The sequence below is a fragment of the Oncorhynchus keta genome, chromosome 1 (genome assembly GCF_023373465.1).
Source record: "Oncorhynchus keta strain PuntledgeMale-10-30-2019 chromosome 1, Oket_V2, whole genome shotgun sequence".
NCBI lineage: Eukaryota > Metazoa > Chordata > Actinopteri > Salmoniformes > Salmonidae > Oncorhynchus > Oncorhynchus keta.
Window position 1 is genome coordinate 66619031 of NC_068421.1, and position 19510 is coordinate 66638540.

The 19510-nt window shown below is 44.1% G+C and overlaps 1 protein-coding gene across 12 annotated transcripts in view; it reads left to right on the plus strand.

The window, feature by feature from the left end:
- Window positions 1–19510, plus strand: part of mcf2l2 (MCF.2 cell line derived transforming sequence-like 2) — a 116427-nt gene that overhangs the window by 81428 nt on the left and 15489 nt on the right. For all 12 annotated transcript variants that reach the window (XM_035782658.2, XM_035782699.1, XM_052458308.1 and 9 more), the window contains 9 exons: window positions 12895–12964; window positions 13064–13156; window positions 13337–13429; window positions 13868–13993; window positions 14215–14433; window positions 15017–15109; window positions 16256–16334; window positions 17967–18021; window positions 18167–18264. In XM_035782658.2, coding sequence (XP_035638551.1) covers window positions 12895–12964; window positions 13064–13156; window positions 13337–13429; window positions 13868–13993; window positions 14215–14433; window positions 15017–15109; window positions 16256–16334; window positions 17967–18021; window positions 18167–18264 — 926 coding nt within the window. The remainder of the gene's footprint in view (window positions 1–12894; window positions 12965–13063; window positions 13157–13336; window positions 13430–13867; window positions 13994–14214; window positions 14434–15016; window positions 15110–16255; window positions 16335–17966; window positions 18022–18166; window positions 18265–19510) is intronic.

Consider the following 19510-nt stretch of genomic DNA (forward strand, 5'->3'; position numbering starts at 1 on the left):
GGAATTGCGCTTAGAATGTTGTCGATTTTTGTCAGGGTTACCCTCATTGGCTGATGTGCAGTAAAACAGAGACACTTCCATGACCATCTGTGTGTGTCATCTCAAGTACAAGGTCCACCGAGCATGCGCAGACCAGCTGGCTGGAGTGTTTTACGGACATGTTCAATCTCTCCTTATCCTAGTCTGCTGACCACACTTGCTTCAAGATGTCTACCATTGTTCCTGTACTCAATAATGCAAAGGTAACTGAACTAAATGACAAGTAGCTCACACTTCTGGCATCATGAAGTGCTTTGAGAGGCTAGTTAAGGATCATATCACCTCCACCATACCTGACACCCTAGACCCACTTCAATTTGCATGCCACCCCAATAGATCCACAGATGATGCAATCGCCATCGCACTGCACACTGCTCTATCACATATGGACAAGATGAATACATATGTGAATGCTGTTCATTGACTACAGCTCAGCCTTCAACACCATAGTACTCTCCAACCTCATCGTTAAGCTCGGGGCCATGGATCTGAACCCTGCCCTGTGCAACTGGGTCCTGGATTTCTTGACGGGCTGCCCCCTGGTGGTGAAGGTAGGAAACAACATATCCACTCCGCTTATTCTCAACACAGGGGCCCCAATAGGGGGCGTGCTCAGCCCCCTCCTGTACTCCCTGTTCACCCATGACTGCATGGCCACGCATGCCTCCAACTCAATCATCAAGTTTGCAGTCGACAGAGCAGTATTAAGCCTGATTACCAACAATGATGAGACAGCCTACAGGGAGGAGGTGAGGGCCCTGGTGGAGTGGTGCCAGGAAAATAACCTCTCCCTCAACGTGAACAAAACAAAGGAGCTGATCGTGGACTTCAGGAGACAGCAGAAGGAGCATGCCCCCATCCACATAGATGGTGCTGCAGTGGAGAAGGTGAAAAGCTTCAAGTTCCTCGCTTATATGGCTCCTGTTGCAATCTTCTACTCCTATGAAGAAGTGCCAATGACGTGGACATCTTTTCGATCTGTCTCGACCCTCCATAAGTACCAAAAGAGTGTCTGCTCAAGAAAATACGAAGAGTGCGGCGAGACGAGACCTATTCAGGGACCCAACCGCAGCGACAGATGACCAGCCGCCAGATATGGTCCTTCTGTAGCTCAGTTGGTAGAGCATGGCGCTTGTAACGCCAGGGTAGTGGGTTCGATTCCCGGGACCACCCATACGTAGAATGTATGCACACATGACTGTAAGTCGCTTTGGATAAAAGCGTCTGATAAATGGCATATATTATTATTATTATTATATGGGAATTCAACCGCTACAAGCACTGGCTTTTGGTGCATCATCGGTTCTGACAAGAACAAAAGTGATCACTGCGTACTTAAAAGTGCTCTACCTTCTAACAACATCCAGTAGCTATTTACAGATAACGTTTGTCAATGCAATAGGCCATGCTGCTACAGGTGTACTATTGGTTTTTTTTTATCAGAGTATTAATCATTACACTATTCGTAGACTTATCATATAGGTTAAAAACAGTGTTGCACAAGTCCTACAGGCTCACATTTGTAGGCTACATTGAATAATATCATCAGTTGGTCATAGTGACATTTGTAGCGTAGATAATTTATACATTGTTTGTATTTTCCTTGACAATTAAGTAACTGATAAAGCCTATTTTATGTGGCACCAAAATGTATCATTGCAAATGTGTTGCATAATGCATGTCAGTCTCAGATGTTAAAACCCTATTTTCCTTTTATTAAATGTCACTGTTCTAGTTCAAAGTCGTAGATGTAGATGTCCTTTGGAAATAATTGGTATATGTCTTCAAGGTTATCGGCACAGAGAAATAACAAAGTATTTGATGTAAGAACTGCGAATACCATTTGCGCCTCACAAAAAAACTCATCCAATATCAAGGGGCACATGTCCAGTTTGATATTGCACAGAAAGTCAGCAAGACCATTTGAGACCACCTCTTGCAACGATTTGTTAAAGACAGTGAGCTGAAGCAAGAGTCTGGAAAGCACTCTCGTCTAGCAAGTGTGCTTCTTGATCAGAAGGTGTTTGCTTTGACAACTAGCAGGTTCTACCCAAGTTCCAGAACTTCTAAATAAGCCTGTTGCAAAAATTGTACTATGAGGAACTACTGTTGTGGATCAGCAACCACAAACTGAATTTAAACCGTGAGAAGAACAAACTGTCTGCTCATTTGGTATGCAGACTGAGGTCACAAACAGTTGATTTCAGCTGTAGTGCTGAGATCCTAGAATGGAAATTATCTTAAATGTCACCGTTAAAGAAGTAATGTAAGAGAGAAAGAAGACGTTGTACTGAAACCAATGACAATGTCGACTCACAAAATGTGTTTACTTTCATAACATTACGTTCTTTGTTGCTTTTATTTGTGTAATTATTTGAACTGAAAATATTCTGTAATTTTATGTATCATCATCATCATCACGCAAGTGTTCATCATATCCAAAAACCTCCAAAGTAATGATAGACAGTAAGGCTATTGCATATCTCACGTCAGCAATGGGCAAAGCAGAAAAAAAAATCCTAAATTCATAAAAGTAAGGGAATTGCGCTTAGAATGTTGTCGATTTTTGTCAGGGTTACCCTCATTGGCTGATGTGCAGTAAAACAGAGACACTTCCATGACCATCTGTGTGTGTCATCTCAAGTACAAGGTCCACCGAGCATGCGCAGACCAGCTGGCTGGAGTGTTTTACGGACATGTTCAATCTCTCCTTATCCTAGTCTGCTGACCACACTTGCTTCAAGATGTCTACCATTGTTCCTGTACTCAATAATGCAAAGGTAACTGAACTAAATGACAAGTAGCTCACACTTCTGGCATCATGAAGTGCTTTGAGAGGCTAGTTAAGGATCATATCACCTCCACCATACCTGACACCCTAGACCCACTTCAATTTGCATGCCACCCCAATAGATCCACAGATGATGCAATCGCCATCGCACTGCACACTGCTCTATCACATATGGACAAGATGAATACATATGTGAATGCTGTTCATTGACTACAGCTCAGCCTTCAACACCATAGTACTCTCCAACCTCATCGTTAAGCTCGGGGCCATGGATCTGAACCCTGCCCTGTGCAACTGGGTCCTGGATTTCTTGACGGGCTGCCCCCTGGTGGTGAAGGTAGGAAACAACATATCCACTCCGCTTATTCTCAACACAGGGGCCCCAATAGGGGCGTGCTCAGCCCCCCTCCTGTACTCCCTGTTCACCCATGACTGCATGGCCACGCATGCCTCCAACTCAATCATCAAGTTTGCAGTCGACAGAGCAGTATTAAGCCTGATTACCAACAATGATGAGACAGCCTACAGGGAGGAGGTGAGGGCCCTGGTGGAGTGGTGCCAGGAAAATAACCTCTCCCTCAACGTGAACAAAACAAAGGAGCTGATCGTGGACTTCAGGAGACAGCAGAAGGAGCATGCCCCCATCCACATAGATGGTGCTGCAGTGGAGAAGGTGAAAAGCTTCAAGTTCCTCGCTGTACACATCACTGATAATCTGAAATGATCCACCCACACAGCCGGTGTGGTGAAGAAGGCGCAACAGTGCCTCTTCAACCTCAGAAGGCTGAAGAACTTTGTCCTGGCCACTAAGATCCTTACAAACTTTTACAAATGCACCATTTGAGAGCATCCTGTCGGACTGTATCACCACCTGGTACGGCAACTGCACTGCCCACAACTGCAGTGCTCTCCAGAGGGTAGTGTGGTCTGACTAATGCATTACTGGGGGCACACTGTCTGCCCTCCAGGACACGTACAGCACCAGATGTCACAGAAAGGCCAAAAATATCATCAAGGACATCAACAACCCGAGCCACGGTATGTTCACCCCGCTATCATCCAGAAGGCAAGGTCAGTCAAGGTACATCAGAGCTGGGACCAAGACAATCGTGTATTCACCCTTGGCAATTTTCTCATCCTCCATCTCACTTTGACCCGCGTGTTGACATCAGAGGATAAACTACTATTCCCATCGATTTCTCTACTTTCAATTTCAATAAATCGCGGACTGTCGGCTACACTTGACACACTAAACTTTTACCATAGCTTGTAGGTAGACAGACAAAAACGTCTCTTTTCTTTGCAGAGTGTTCAAGCAGAGGCGTTGTAATGCCTTCATCGACTTGATTTTTTGTATAGACCAGACTTCTGTCTAAGCAGAATTACATTTTTTCTCTGTCTTTTCTTACATCTTCTGAAGTGTTGCAAACTAGCTAGCATATGGAACAACTTTCTACATAATATGGCCTACCTGGTCAGAAAACATTGATGAACATAACATGTCACACCCCCTTCAACGGCCTTGTGGGGGAGGGTTCTTGAAATGTAATAACCAATAAAAATCTTGCAGCTGGGAGCCAGCAGACCATTCACACCCCCATTGCGATGCAAAATTCTCTAGACCTCCAAGGGATGTGTGACAACAATGGGATGTTGAAGGAATGGCAAAGCGAGACTACGATGACCGCAACACCCTCTGGAGAGCTGTACGGTTGCGGGCAGTGCAGTTGCCATACCAGGCGGTGAGGCAACCCGACAGAATGCTCTTGATGGTGCATCTGTAGAAGTTTGTGAAGATCTTAGGAACAAAGACAAATGTATTCAGCCTCATGAGGATGAAGAGGCACTGTTGAGCCTTCTTTACCACGCTGTCGGTGTGAAGCATTATTCATTTAGGCACGCTTTTTAGATTTAGTCTAGTCTTAGTCATTTTGACAAAAATATAATTGCATTACGCTGCCATCTATCCATGGCTTTTGGTTTGGGTAAGTTCTAATCATCACCGTAGGAACAACATGTACTTCCTGATGAACCCAGTTACTGAGTCAGCGTATACTACAATACTATTCATTGATGCGACCTGGAACATTTCCTAGTCCGCGGGATCGAAACAGCAGTGACAATAACTAAAGAAAATTATCTTGAGATGTAATGCAGTCAGCATTTGATTGTGAAGTATTCCAGATTGGGAGAACAAAATAATTTGAGTTCCTGTATGTTACCACAATCAGACCATGAGTTGTTAATCATGAGACATACCCCTAAACCTCTGTGTTTCCTGGAGAATTCCTGCTTCCTGTTCGCATGATGTAAGGAGAACCCCGCTGGCTGTATGGATGGGGACATTATATCCGGAGAGAGCCATGAATCTGTAAAACTGAGTATGTTACAGTCCCTTTATGTCTCTCTGGAAGGAGATCCTCACCCTGAGCTTGTCTATTTTATTTTCCTGAACGTTAGAGAGTAACACGGAATCCAAACCGGCTGCGCACGTGCGCCATCGTGCATACATTTATTTTGTCCCCCCACACAAAATGCAATCAAGATATGCAGATTAAAATATCAAAACAAACACTGATCCAATTTAATTGATTTGGGGACAGGTCGAAAAGCATTAAACATTTATGGCACTTTAGCTAGTTTCCTTGCACTTTCTAGCTAGTTTGTCCTATTTAGCCAATTTGCTGTTGCTAGCTAATTTGTCCTGGGATATATACATTGAGTTGTTATTTTACCTGAAATGCACAAGGTCCTCTACTCCACCAATTAATCCACACATAAAAAGGTCAACCGAATCATTTCTAGTCATCTCTCTTCCTTCCAGGCTTTTTCTTCTTTTGACTTTATGTTGCGATTGGCAACTTTCATAAGTTAGGTGCATTAACGCCACTGACCTCGTTCCTATTTCAGTCACCCACGTAGGTATAACCAATGAGGAGATGGCACGTGGGTACCTGCATCTATAAACCAATGAGGAGATGGGAGAGGCAGGACTTGCAGCGCGATCTGCATCAGAAATTGAACAGATTTTAGCCCTTGGCAACGCAGATGCTTGTTGGCGCGCGCAAGCAATAATTGAATAACATAGATTTCTACATTTTATTTTGCAGCACACGCGACGAGAGCGCTGTGGTCAGCCTGTAATATAACACGTTAGCATTGGATAGCTTGCTCTTCACCTGAGTCTGCCTAGAACCCCACTTCTTCTCCGGCGTTGATGTTTTTGTGTTGCAACGGGATGAGTGGGGCTGCCAACTGCCTTGGGATGTTCAAAGAAATTGTCCAGTTCAGGGAAGTTGAATTTCTGGTGAGATCTAATATCCCAAAGTTATTTTTGGCTATAGGTAATAATACTAGAAACGTAGTGTAAGAAATAACTGTCCCATCTGGCCAGAGAAAACAAAGTGGTCACGTTATGTATTTATAGCCTAAGCCAATTTATTTAGAAAAACTTTTTTTCTCATTGCAGCCCCCCCAAAAAACATTCTGCAACTTCTTAATCACTGGCATAACTCACACAGAGATCGACTTTAAAGGTCCAGTGCAGTGAAAAACAAGATTTTTCTGTGTTTAGATATATATTTCCACACTATGATGTTGGAATAATACATAATACTGTGCAATTGTGAAAATTATGCTAATATCCTTTTAGTGTAAGACTGACTGAAATTTCTTCCTGTTTTGGTGGGATGGAGTTTTGGCCTGCTTGGTATCATCACCACACAGTAAATTAGTTAATAAACCAATAAGAAGAGAGTTCTAAACCTCTCTGCAAATAACAGCTGTTTTTTTCCCACTCTGACCATCCAAGGCAGTCCTCGCAAAATCCTTACTTGAGAAATTGCTATTTGCTAAGAAGTTGCCACTTTCAAAGAGTGGGACCCTAATCCAGACACTTGTAAGAAATACCACTACGCCCTCCAATGAATCATCAAACAGGCAAAGCGTCAAGATTGAATCCTATTACACTGGCACTGACACTTGTTGGATGTGGCATCCCAACTATCACGGATTACAAACCCACCCTCTGAACTGACCAGTTATCCCAGCCTACCAGAAACGAAATACCTCTGCTATGTGCTTCATCCCAGGCTAGCAAAACTGAACCTCTGCATCTGTTCATCCCACTGTTCCGTAAACAACTGTGTGGTCATCTCTCCGTAGCCTCTGTGAAGAACCTGTAAACAGGTTAACATTCACATCTCCGCAAACCCACCCCCTCTGATTACCTGTTCATCCCATATCTCAGTAAACCTGACCAGCTCTGCTAGTGTCTTTCATCCCACCATCTCCGTAAACCCACCCTCTGCCAGTCTGTAATACCAACATGTTTCAAGCAGACAACCATTGTCCCTGTGCCCAAGAACACCAATGTAACCTGGCTAAATTATTATCGGCCCTTAGCACATATCTGTGGCTATGAAGTGCTTTGAAAGGCTGGTCATGGCTCACAATACCATCATCTCATACAACCTGGATGCACTCAATTCCCATACCGACCCAACAGATCCACAGATGACGCAATCTCAATCGCACTCCACACTGCACTGCTTTTAAACCCACCCCTCTGCTACTCTGTTCATCCCACCTATCTCCGTAAACCCACCCCTCTGCTACTCTGTTCATCCCACCTATCTCCGTAAACCCACCCCTCTGCTACTCTGTTCATCCCACCTATCTCCGTAAACCCACCCCTCTGCTACTCTGTTCATCCCACCTATCTCCGTAAACCGCTCTCTTCTGATTTCCATGTCATATATTTTTCAACTGTGCTGTGATGTTTCACATAAATTCTGAACCTGTCTAATCGCATAGTATCTACAGATTGTTATTTAAAGATACGTGTTTTATTATACTGTTGATTGATTGACAATGGTTTTCCAAATCTTCCAACAGTGCTATTACGGTTCATTTGAGATAAATGTTGTGATTTGTCAGCCATTCCTGAACCTGTTACGAGAAACAATATTTAATTGTTACCCACAAATGTTTTGCTATTGAGATAAAAACGGCTGCATTGGACCTTGTTTAAGTTCTGAAAGGCACTTCCCAGTGGCCAGTCAGCAGTATCTTTTTGGTTTCCCGAAGATTATTGTCACTTGCCCAAGAAATGGGAAAACAGTTGTTTACATGCAGAAATGCCATAACTTGTCGTTCTCTTGATTAAACATATGTTTTTACTGGCCTGCTACATCGGATGTGTAACTTTTGCAGAGCGTGAGAAGATCCTATTCATTTCAATGAAACCTTGGCATGAGTGCGCCAGCTCCAAGAGATGAGTGCACTGCTAGAGCTTAAAATTACGCTCTTTGTTCTATTTTCAATATTTTTGACACACCGCTCACACCTGACAGTACCTATTAACTAGCACTTGTATTCCGTCTCACCACGCTAGCCTTATCCTTGTGTGGGTGCTAGCAAGCATGCTAGGTACTGCTAGGTGTCAACAGCCAATCCAGTAGGGGTTGGAAGCTATAGAGAGCAAAGACTGGTCAGTTGTGCCGCGATGTCAGTGTATTTGCATAAAGTTCAGCTTTCCCCAAATTTGGTCCCACCCTGTTAATGTCCCTTGCCCATGATCGCATCGCCCTATGGTCCCACTGCCCACTTCACTTCTTCTATTGAAAATGAATAGCTTTCCGTAGTGTCATCGCCCACATCCTCTTCAGTTAATACATACGGTGAGAGCAATAGGATAAAGTGGCTTGCACTCTGCTTGCCCTGACCAAAAGTTACGCTTCCAGTGTAGCAGGTAAACAAAATATACTGCTTCTGTGACGCCCCAGTATAGTGCCTTCAGAAAGCATTCATACCCCTTGACGGATTTCCACATGTTGTTGTGTTACAGCCTGAATTCAAAAAATAAATGATGTTTTTAGACATTTTTGCAAATGTCAGAAATATCTCACACCACTTAGTCAATACTTTGTAGAAGCACCTTTGGCAGCAATTACAGCTGTGAGTCTTTCTGGGTCAGTATCTGGGTCACTATCTAAGAGCTTTCCACACCTGGATTGTGCAACATTTGCCCATTTATTATTTTCAACATTCTTCACGCTCTGTCAAATTGGTTGTTGATCATTGTTAGACAATAATTTCAGGTCTTGCCATAGATCTTCAAGTAGATTTAATTCAAAACTGTAACTCGGCCATTCAGGAACATTCCCTGTCTTCTTGGTAAGCAACTCCAGTGTAGATTTGGCCTTGTGTTTTAGGTTATTGTTCTGCTGAATGGTGAATTCATATCCCAGTGTTGTTGGAAAGCACACTGAACCAGGTTTTCCTCTAAGATTTTATTATTTAACGATTACAAGCATATCCATAACATGATGCAGACATCACTATGCTTGAAAATATGGAAAGTGGTACTCCGTGACGTGTTGGATTAGCTCCATACATAACTCTTCGTATTCAGGAGATAAAGTTTAATTTCTTTACCACGTTTTTAGCAGTTTTACTTTAGTGCTTTATTGCGAACATGATGCATGTTTTGAAATATATTTTATTCGGTACAGGCTTCCTTCTTTTCAGTTAGTCATTTAGGTTCAGGGAAGTCAGGAACCAATACACGCAGTCAGTCAGGAAAGCTAAGGCCATTCTTCTTCAGGCAGAAGTTTGCATCCTGTAGCTCCAACTCCAAAAAGTTCTGGGACACTGTGAAGTCCATGGAGAACAAGAGCACCTCCTCCCAGCTGCCCACTGCACTGAGGCTAGGGAACACAGTCACCACCGACAAATCCATGATTATCGAAAACTTCAACAAGCATTTCTCAACGGCTGGCCATGCCTTCCGCCTGGCTACTCCTACCTCGGCCAACAGCTCCGGCCCCCGCAGCTCCTCGCCCAAGCCTCTCCAGGTTCTCCTTTACCCAAATCCAGATAGCAGATGTTCTGAAAGAGCTGCAAAACCTGGACCCGTATAAATCAGCTGGACTTGACAATCTGGACCCTCTATTTCTGAAACTATCCGCCATTGTCGCAACCCCTATTACCAGCCTGTTCAACCTCTCTTTCATATCGTCTGAGATCCCCAAGGATTGAAAGCTGCCGCAGTCATCCCCCTCTTCAAAGGGGGAGACACCCTGGACCCAAACTGTTACAGACCTATATCCATTCTGCCCTGCCTATCTAAGGTCTTCGAAAGCCAAGTCAACAAACAGGTCACTGACCATCTCGAATCCCACCTTACCTTCTCCGCTATGCAATCTGGTTTCCGAGCCGGTCACGGGTGCACCTCAGCCACACTCAAGGTACTAAACGACATCATAACCGCCATCGATAAAAGACAGTACTGTGCAGCCGTCTTCATCGACCTTGCCAAGGCTTTCGACTCTGTCAATCACCATATTCTTATCGGCAGACTCAGTAGCCTCGGTTTTTCGGGTGACTGCCTTGCCTGGTTCACCAATTACTTTGCAGACAGAGTTCAGTGTGTCAAATCGGAGGGCACGCTGTCCGGTCCTCTGGCAGTCTCTATGGGGGTGCCACAGGGTTCAATTCTCGGGCCGACTCTTTTCTCTGTATATATCAATGATGTTGGTCTTGCTGCGGGCGATTCCCTGATCCACCTCTACGCAGACGACACCATTCTATATACTTTCGGCCCGTCATTGGACACTGTGCTATCTAACCTCCAAACGAGCTTCAATGCCATACAACACTCCTTCCGTGGCCTCCAACTGCTCTTAAACGCTAGTAAAACCAAATGCATGCTTTTCAACCAATCGCTGCCTGCACCCGCATGCCCGACTAGCATCACCACACTGGATGGTTCCGACCTTGAATATGTGGACACCTATAAGTACCTAGGTGTCTGGCTAGACTGCAAACTCTCCTTCCAGACCCATATCAAACATCTCCAATCCAAAATCCAAAATCCAAAATCAAATCAAGTCGGCTTTCTATTCCGCAACAAAGCCTCCTTCACTCACGCTGCCAAGCTTACCCTATTAAAACTGACTATCCTACCGATCCTCGACGATGTCATCTACAAAATCGCTTCCAACACTCTACTCAGCAAACTGGATGCAGTTTATCACAGTGCCATCCGTTTTGTCACTATCCGTTTTGTCAATAAAGCTCCGCCTTATCTCAGTTCACTGGTCACGATGGCAACACCCATCCGTAGCAGGCGCTCCAGCAGGTGTATCTCACTGATCATCCCTAAAGCCAACACCTCATTCAGCCGCATTTCGTTCCAGTACTCTGCTGCCTGTGACTGGAACGAATTGCAAAAATCGCTGAAGTTGGAGACTTTTATCTCCCTCACCAACTTCAAACATCAGCTATCTGAGCAGCTAACCGATCGCTGCAGCTGTACATAATCTATTGGTGAATAGCCCACCCATTTTCACCTACCTCATCCCCACAGTTTTTATTTATTTACTTTTCTGCTCTTTTGCACACCAATATGTACATGATCATCTGATCATTTATCACTCCAGTGTTAATCTGCAATATTGTAATTATTCGCCTACCTCCTCATGCCTTTTGCACACATTGTATATAGACTCCCCTTTTTTTCTACTGTGTTATTGACTTGTTAATTGTTTACTCCATGTGTAACTCTGTGTTGTCTGTTCACACTGCTATGCTTTATCTTGGCCAGGTCGCAGTTGCAAATGAGAGCTTGTTCTCAACTGGCCTACCTGGTTAAATAAAGGTGAAAAAAATAAAAAATAAATAAAGGTTAGTATTGTGGAGTAACTACAATGTTGCACCATCCTCAGTTTTCTCCTATCACAGCCATTCAACTCTAACTGTTTTAAAGTCACCATTGGCCTCATGGTGAAATCCCTGAGCGGTTTCCTTCCTCTCCGGCAACCGAGTTAGGAAGGATGCCTGTATCTTTGTAATGACTGGGTGTATTGATACACCATCCAATGTGTAATTAGTAGCTTCACTATGCTCAAATGTGTATTTGATGTTGTCTTTTTTTTACCCATCTACCAATAGGTGCCATTCTTTGTGAGGCATTGGACAACCTCCCTGGTCTTTGGTTGAATCTGTGTTTGAAATTCACTGCTAGATTGAGGGACCTTTACAGATAATTGTATGTGTTAGGCACAGAGATGAGGTAGTCATTCAAAAAATCATGTTAAATACTAATATTGCACACAGGGTGAGAATGTAGACTTGCTACAACAGAGGGGTTGAATACTTATTGACTCAAGACATTTCAGCTTTTCATTTTAAATGAATTTGTAAAACATTGTATAAACATAATTCCTCTTTGACATTATGGGGTATTGGGTGTAGGCCAGCGACACAATCTCACTTTAATACATTTTAGATTCAGGCTCTAACCCAACAAAATGTGAAAAAAGTCAAGCAGTGTGAATACTTTCTGAAGGCCCTGTAGCTATGTTTAGGCTGCTGGAATTAAAAGTAGTCCTTGTGTATAGAGTTGTTTAACTTTGCAAACTATACAATCATTGGATTTTGTTCGACATGCTTTTTAAATTGAATAATCTGAGAGTCAGCATCATTCTGTTATCTTGGAATCGCCCTATGTAATATACTTATCACATTCCGTGCACCACCATAAAATACTAGATATTGAGAGAATAATGTTCTTCCTCTCATTTGGGTTGCTGACCCCTGGTTTGCAACATGGGGCTGAGGGAACATAGACATGGTCCCGTTTAAGGCTGGCATACTGGAATTCCTTGCATTTTTGTTTTCAGTTTTTTTTAAACTTGCCCGACTGCTCAGTTCACTCACCCCAGGAAATAAGGCAACCTTTAAGGTCCCTGCAACAACTAGGTTCCAGAGTTTTACCTGCATTTAACCATCATGAGGAAAAAAATTGCCGACCGGCATCCCTGGCTTTCCTAACATCACAGACATTCCAAACAGAAGTGCACAGACTCTGCCCACAAGCTATTATTTTCCAACCCAATCTTTACTCTACACTTCCGCTTTACTTCCCAGCATAGGAAATGGCAATCTGATGTAACTGAATGTGAAGTTGCTATGCAATTGTATCCAATGTTATACTTTATGTGCCTTGTAAAGTGCAAACAGGAAATGTGTAATTGAGTTCACTTATTCCTTGTTCACAGGACTTTTTTCAAAGAGCTTGAAAATTGCATGGAGAGGCCAGAGTTGGTGGGGACTTGCTTTTTGAAAAGGGTGAGTTCTTTGTGTTTAATGTCATTTGGAAACTGAAGGCTGTTACTGTGTTGTTACGGTGTGTTGCAGTGTGAAGTCTCTGTGTGTGTCTCTCTCCAGAAAGAAGAGCTGCAGATCTATGAGAAATACTGTCAGAACAAGCCACGATCAGAGGCACTGTGGAGACAGTGTGGTGACGGCCTGTTTTTCCAGGTGACTCCCCTTCCCTATGTGTCTCAGTGTTAACATGGTTATGATATAGTATTCCACTATATAATGGTGTCAGTTTGCATTAAGCAACATGTCATTGGACAAACTTACATTTTCTGTTTGGATGACTGAAATTATAACATGATTGCAACTAGAAACATTCTGTGATGTTTGTTACTGCAGGAGTGTCAGAAGAAGCTGGACCACAAACTCTCCCTGGATGCATATTTACTCAAGCCTGTGCAGAGGATCACCAAGTACCAGCTGATGCTCAAGGCAAGTTTATCACAGTCAAATCTCTCACCTTAGCACCATACAATCAAGCCTTCTACATCAAAACACAGATAACAGATACTATACTCAAACTTGATCCTTGGACGAACATGCAGAACACTTCATTCAGTCCTAATCTGATTGGAAGTCTCAAGTATATGTATTTGTCATGCCTAGTGCACCTTGATATCTTGCAGGAAAACCAACCACACAGATAGGTCAGTACCTGTAGCCATGTTGCTGAAAAGACACAGCTGAATGGATATTGAATAGTATAAGTTGCTGTTGGTTTTAGAGTGGTTTCTTTGCAGTAGCCTGTGTGGTTGGGAAGACTTCATTCTGAGACTTGGTCTGTTGTTAGTGTATGACTAAGCCAAACACTGAGATATACATTATTTATCCAACTTCACTTTGTCCCTACCGGCTCTGTTCCCCTTCTAGGAGATGCTGAAATGCAGTAAGAATCAGGAGGGTACTGCTGAGTTGGAGGAGGCCCTGGCCACCATGCTGGACATCATCAAGTCTGTCAATGACTCCATGCATCAGATCGCCATAACAGGATTTGAGGTCAGTATGACTGGGCTGGAGTTTAAGGGTTTGAAAAATCAGTTTGATACCTATCTTAGAGTGGATCTGCTGGGCTGTGGGAAAGTTATAGGAAACCCTGCCGTAAATGAGTTTGACTAATCGGGCGGAGAGAGACTGTCATAGCTAGGCTGTATAGATGTATAGCGGGTGTACTGTGTGGGTGTGGGACTGATGGCCTCTGTGTCTCTCTCACCCCTTAGGGAAACCTTAGTGAGCTGGGGAAGCTTCTGATGCAGGGCTCGTTCAACGTGTGGACGGACCACAAGAAGGGCCACAGCAAGGTGAAGGACCTGGCTCGCTTCAAGCCCATGCAGAGGCACCTGTTCCTCTACAACAAGATGCTGCTCTTCTGTAAGAAGCGGGAGGAGACCACGGACGAGAAGCCATCCCCCTCCTATAGCTTCAAGCACTCACTAAAGGTGAGGTCGGTTGGTGGGGTCAGTTCTTTTTGGACAAACATAACCTGTGTGTATATACAAACATCACCTTTTGTGTAGGAGAACTATTTCTGACCTGAAATTGAAAGTCCATTTGCTTGCCTGTAGGGCCATACTGCCCACTATCCTACACTAAGTTCCCCCCGCCTCAAATGGAAACTTCACAGTGGCTCTCTCAGACCCCGGAGAACCTTGGTATTCACTGTCACTCCCCATATTTCAATTCAAGCTTATCTAGACACATGAAAAATCAAGGCAGTAAACAGGGCCCTACGATGACAGGAACCTTTCATCACTGGGATCCTGGAACAACCATGTGTTTTCTTGAGGAAACCTTTGAACTTGTTTTCTGCTCCCACTCGCTGGCTAGTGTGCATGTAACCAACTCAATGAATAGTGCTACTCATCGCTCAATAGAAGTGAAAAGACACGTTTCAGCTTGTAAAGAAAAAGCTTTAGCAGTTCACATTGGAAGAATACAAGGGCATCCTAGTGTGAATCAGCGGTGTAAATCTAAAATATAAAGCTGTCCTGTTTAATAACCACAGCCTTGCCTTTGTTTCAGATGAGTGCTGTGGGAATCACAGAAAATGTCAAAGGAGACATTAAGAAGTTTGAGGTCTGGTATAACGGCAGAGAGGAAGTCTATATTATTCAGGTACATGTCCATATAGTTTCTGTGTAAAAAAACAACTTCCAAAACATATCCATTGTTCCCATTTGATATTAACAGTTATAGTCTAAAGAATTCTAAATACATACTATATAAACTTGATAAAACGGTGATTCAGCAACATCCTTTACTAAGTAGCATACAGTGCATTTGGAAAGTATTCAGTATTCCTTCCCTTTTTCCACATTTTGTTACGTAAAGCCTTATTCTAAAATGGATTCAAATTCAATAAGCACAATAAGGACAAAGCGAAAACAGGTTTTTGAAAATTTTGCGAATTTATTGTCAAATAAAAAACAGATACCTTATTTACATAAGTATTCAGACCGTCAATATAAATTGAGCTTAGGTGCATCCTGTTTCCATTGATTATCCTTGAGATGTTTCTACTAATAATAATTGGAGTCCAACTGTGGTAAATTCAATTGATTGGACATGATTTGGAAAGGCACACACCTGTCTATATATGATCCCACACTTGACAGTGCATGTCCGAGCAAAAGCCATACCATGAGGTTGAAGGAATTGTCCATAGAGCTCCGAGACAGGATTGTGACGAGGCACAGATCTTGGTAAGGGTACTAAAAAATGTCTGCAGCATTGAAGGTCCCCAAGAACACAGTGGCCTCCGTCATTCTTAAATGGAAAAAGTTTAGAACCATCAAGACTCTTCCTAGAGCTGGCCGCCCGGCCAAACTGAGCAGTTGGGGGAGAAGGGCCATGGTCAGGGAGGTGACCAATAACCCAATGGTCACTCTAACAGACATCCAGAGTTAATCGTTGGAGATGATAACCTTCCAGAAGGACAACCATCTATGCAGCACTCCACCAATCAGGCATTTTTGGTAGATTGGCCAGATGGATGCCACTCCTAGTAAAAGGCACATGACAGACCACTTGGAGTTTGCCAAAAGGCACCTAAAGGACTCCGACCATGAGAAACAAGATTCTCTGGTCTGATGAAACCAAACCCTTTGACCACTGGGTGGCAGTGTTGCTCTATGAAGAGTAGCCACCCACAGACATCATTCTCACAGAAACATCCATTGTCTGGTGTGAGACAGGCTGTAGAGTGAAACCTCAGGGTGTTTATATATATATGTATAACTGTGTGTTTGTGTGTCTCCACAGGCTCCCTCCATGGATGTGAAGAACATGTGGGTGTCAGAGATCCGAAAAGTTCTGACGGGCCAGCTCGAAGCTTGCAGAGGTATACAGTGTGTGGGGGTTTTCTCTAGGCATATTCAAACCACCATCTCTCTCATACAGCACTAGACATCTGAACACAGCCCTGAACCCTCTCAGAATGCTGATGTGAATGTTAAGCAGTGGGAAGGGGGGCTTATTCAGTGTTGGAGGAGAGATGATTTAGAGGTAGGGGAGGGAGGTGGACAACTGCTTGTGAACACATACCTGACCCTGACGGTACAGTCCACTCACTCACACACACACACACACACACACACACACACACACACACACACACACACACACACACACACACACACACACACACACACACACACACACACACACACACACACACACACACACACACACACACACACACACACACACACACACACACACACCCTCCAGCAGTATGCATCAATCGCCGACTGTTCCGCTCTGAAGCTCCTGACAGTCAGGAAAACGACCCTCTGCTCTGTCTACACTCGGCTGGACTGACAAGCTGTGTGTATGAGAGAGAGAGAGGATGTGTGTGTGTGAGGGGACTGAGTAATGACATAGCAGCCCTCATATGAAGCAGAGTGAGAGAAAGATGCTCTGGCCTGCTGGAGGGTTGGAGGTGATTTACGCCTGTCTCGGCTGGCGAGCGGGGGGAGGGCAGAAAAGAGCGGCACACAAGATAAGCCACTGTGTGAGGTATTAAAAAGCCCGGCGATGTGGGGTTTGTGTAATAGCAGGACAAGGCCAGTATACAGACCATCCAGCTCCAGCAATGGCTTGTACTGAGGATACCGGCTGCAGCTGTTTGATTTGATGACTCCCGTGGGCCTTGGCAGTTAACTGTCCTGTCCTCCTGTTAAAGGTCCAATGCAGCCATTTTTCTTTCAATATCAAATCATTTCTGGGTAACAATTAAGTACTTTACTGTGATTTTTCTTTCCAATAAAACTTGTCAAAAAGAAACAAAAATAGCTTCTTAGTAAAGAACAATTTCGCAAGCAAGCAAGAATAGGACTGTCTGTGAGTGGTCTGAGTGGGGAGGGGAATACTGAAAATGAGCTATTATTGGCAGAGAGTTTTGGAACTATTTTTCTTATTGGTCTATTAAATAATGTACTGCCTGCCTTGGTGATGTCACCAGGCAGGCCAAAACTCCATCCCACCAGAAGAGGCTGAAATTCCAGGCAGTCTTTTCAAACAGCTCTTACACTAAAAGGGCATTATCATTTTGACTGCACTGTGCCTTTAAAGACACGGATTAGTGGCTTCCATTCTGTCTTCACCACTGTTTTGGTCTATGGCTTCAGGTCTGACTGCGATGTTTTGGTCCACGGACTCTCCTGTGGCTTATGTGACTCCTGGGATTTCTCCTGTTTTATCGCATGGCATTGAAACACATAGGCTTATCAGCCTGCTTTTGACTGCAGGTTTCTCACACAGTCCTACACACAGTGTGACATGCACAATCATGCAAACAACAAACACATGTGCGCATACACACATACACGCACTTGCATACCTAAGATCTCACCCAACAAATTCACCTCACTGACCTTTTTATGTCAATTTAACCTAAACTAATATCCCTGTCATTCCATTGAAAGTAAATCTACGTTCTATTCCAATGCCATTTTCTTTTCTCCATTCACAGAGGCTAGTCAACTCCATCAGAAGATCACTGAGAATGTGTATCATGCTCCCATGAGGTAGAGTACTCTGTCTCTCAACGTTTTCATCATGTCGTGTGATTGAATGGCGGCACCGCACAGATGCTCTCAAGGATAGTGAATGTAACGCTTCTACAGTGGCTGTGTGATTGACTGTCCTATATCTCTCCTCTCCTCCACTCAGAAACATGCGCAAAATGGCCCTGAGGCAGTCGGACTCGTCTAGCCCGGAGACAGGCTTCAGGAGGAGCAACCCCAGCCCCAACATGAGACAGAAACGAGGTGAGATGTCACACAGCCGCAGCCAGCCCCGCCAGGCTCCCAGCCCTGCCAAACCAGCTCCGCTGACTGGAAACAAAAGGCAGCAACTTCCATGTACAAATCATCCCATAATGGCATTATGAAAGACACCACACTGATGGCACAATTAGCTGGGATGTTTTATCTGGGCTCTAACTATTACTGGCTCCAACTCTTTCTGTCTCGGCATCAGCCCAAGCCAACCCCTCACCACCACTTCCCTTTGATCGCTCACTACATACACTATACTGGCAGATGAGGATGAGGTAATGGGTAAGATTTCACGCTGTGTAGAGGCCGGCGGCAGAGCGCTGCTGCATCACAGTGCGAGGGAGCTGGGCTAATGGTATTCTTCCAGGGAGTGGGTGGTGGTGGTTAGAAGAGGAGAGTTGCTCTTTGACTCTGGATGTGGTCAGTGGCTGGACGTCCCTGGCTCTAGAAGTAAGTGGATCCGACAGGTGCTTAGTCCTGGGTGCATGAGGCCCTTTATTACCCCCCACCACAGAGTCAAAGGGGAAAATCTATGAAATCTCTCCCATTCTCCTCTGTGGGAAAGGAATATTACAGAAGCTAGTTGAGCAATGGTGTTTTTCAGTACCAACCTTATACTAAAATGTCTACATTATTCATGTAGTTACACAACCGCAGTACAGTACGGTTTTGACGACAATAAGTTTTGAACTGTGGTCTGGTGGGTCTTTTTAGTTTTGACCCATATGTAAATGATGCCAACCATTTACCTGATTGGGACTGTTTCCTTTTTGGTCAGAAGGACCCATTCCAGAGGTCATGACGCCAAATACTGTAGTCCCACTAGTACACCTCCCACTATTCCTCCCCAGTCATCTGGGATTAGTCTGACTAGCTGTTAGATTCTGCCAACGGTACGATATATACCACGCTCAGATAGTCTGATGAAAGGCTTTCCCATTCTTTATTTTTTAAAACATTTTTCCACCCTGCTTTTTTCCCCAATTTCGTGGTATCCAATTGTCTCATCACTGCAACTCGGAAGAGGCGAAGGTAGAGAGTCGTGCATCCTCTGAAACACAACACAGCCAAGCCGCACTGCTTCTTGACACAACGCCCACTTAACCTGGAAGCCAGCCGCACCAATGTGTCGGAGGAAACACCGTACACCTGGCGAGGCGTCAGTGTGCACTGCGCCTGGCCTGCCACAGGCAGTGGTAGCTTAGTCAGTCTACTGTATTCTCTCTCATAGTTGTCC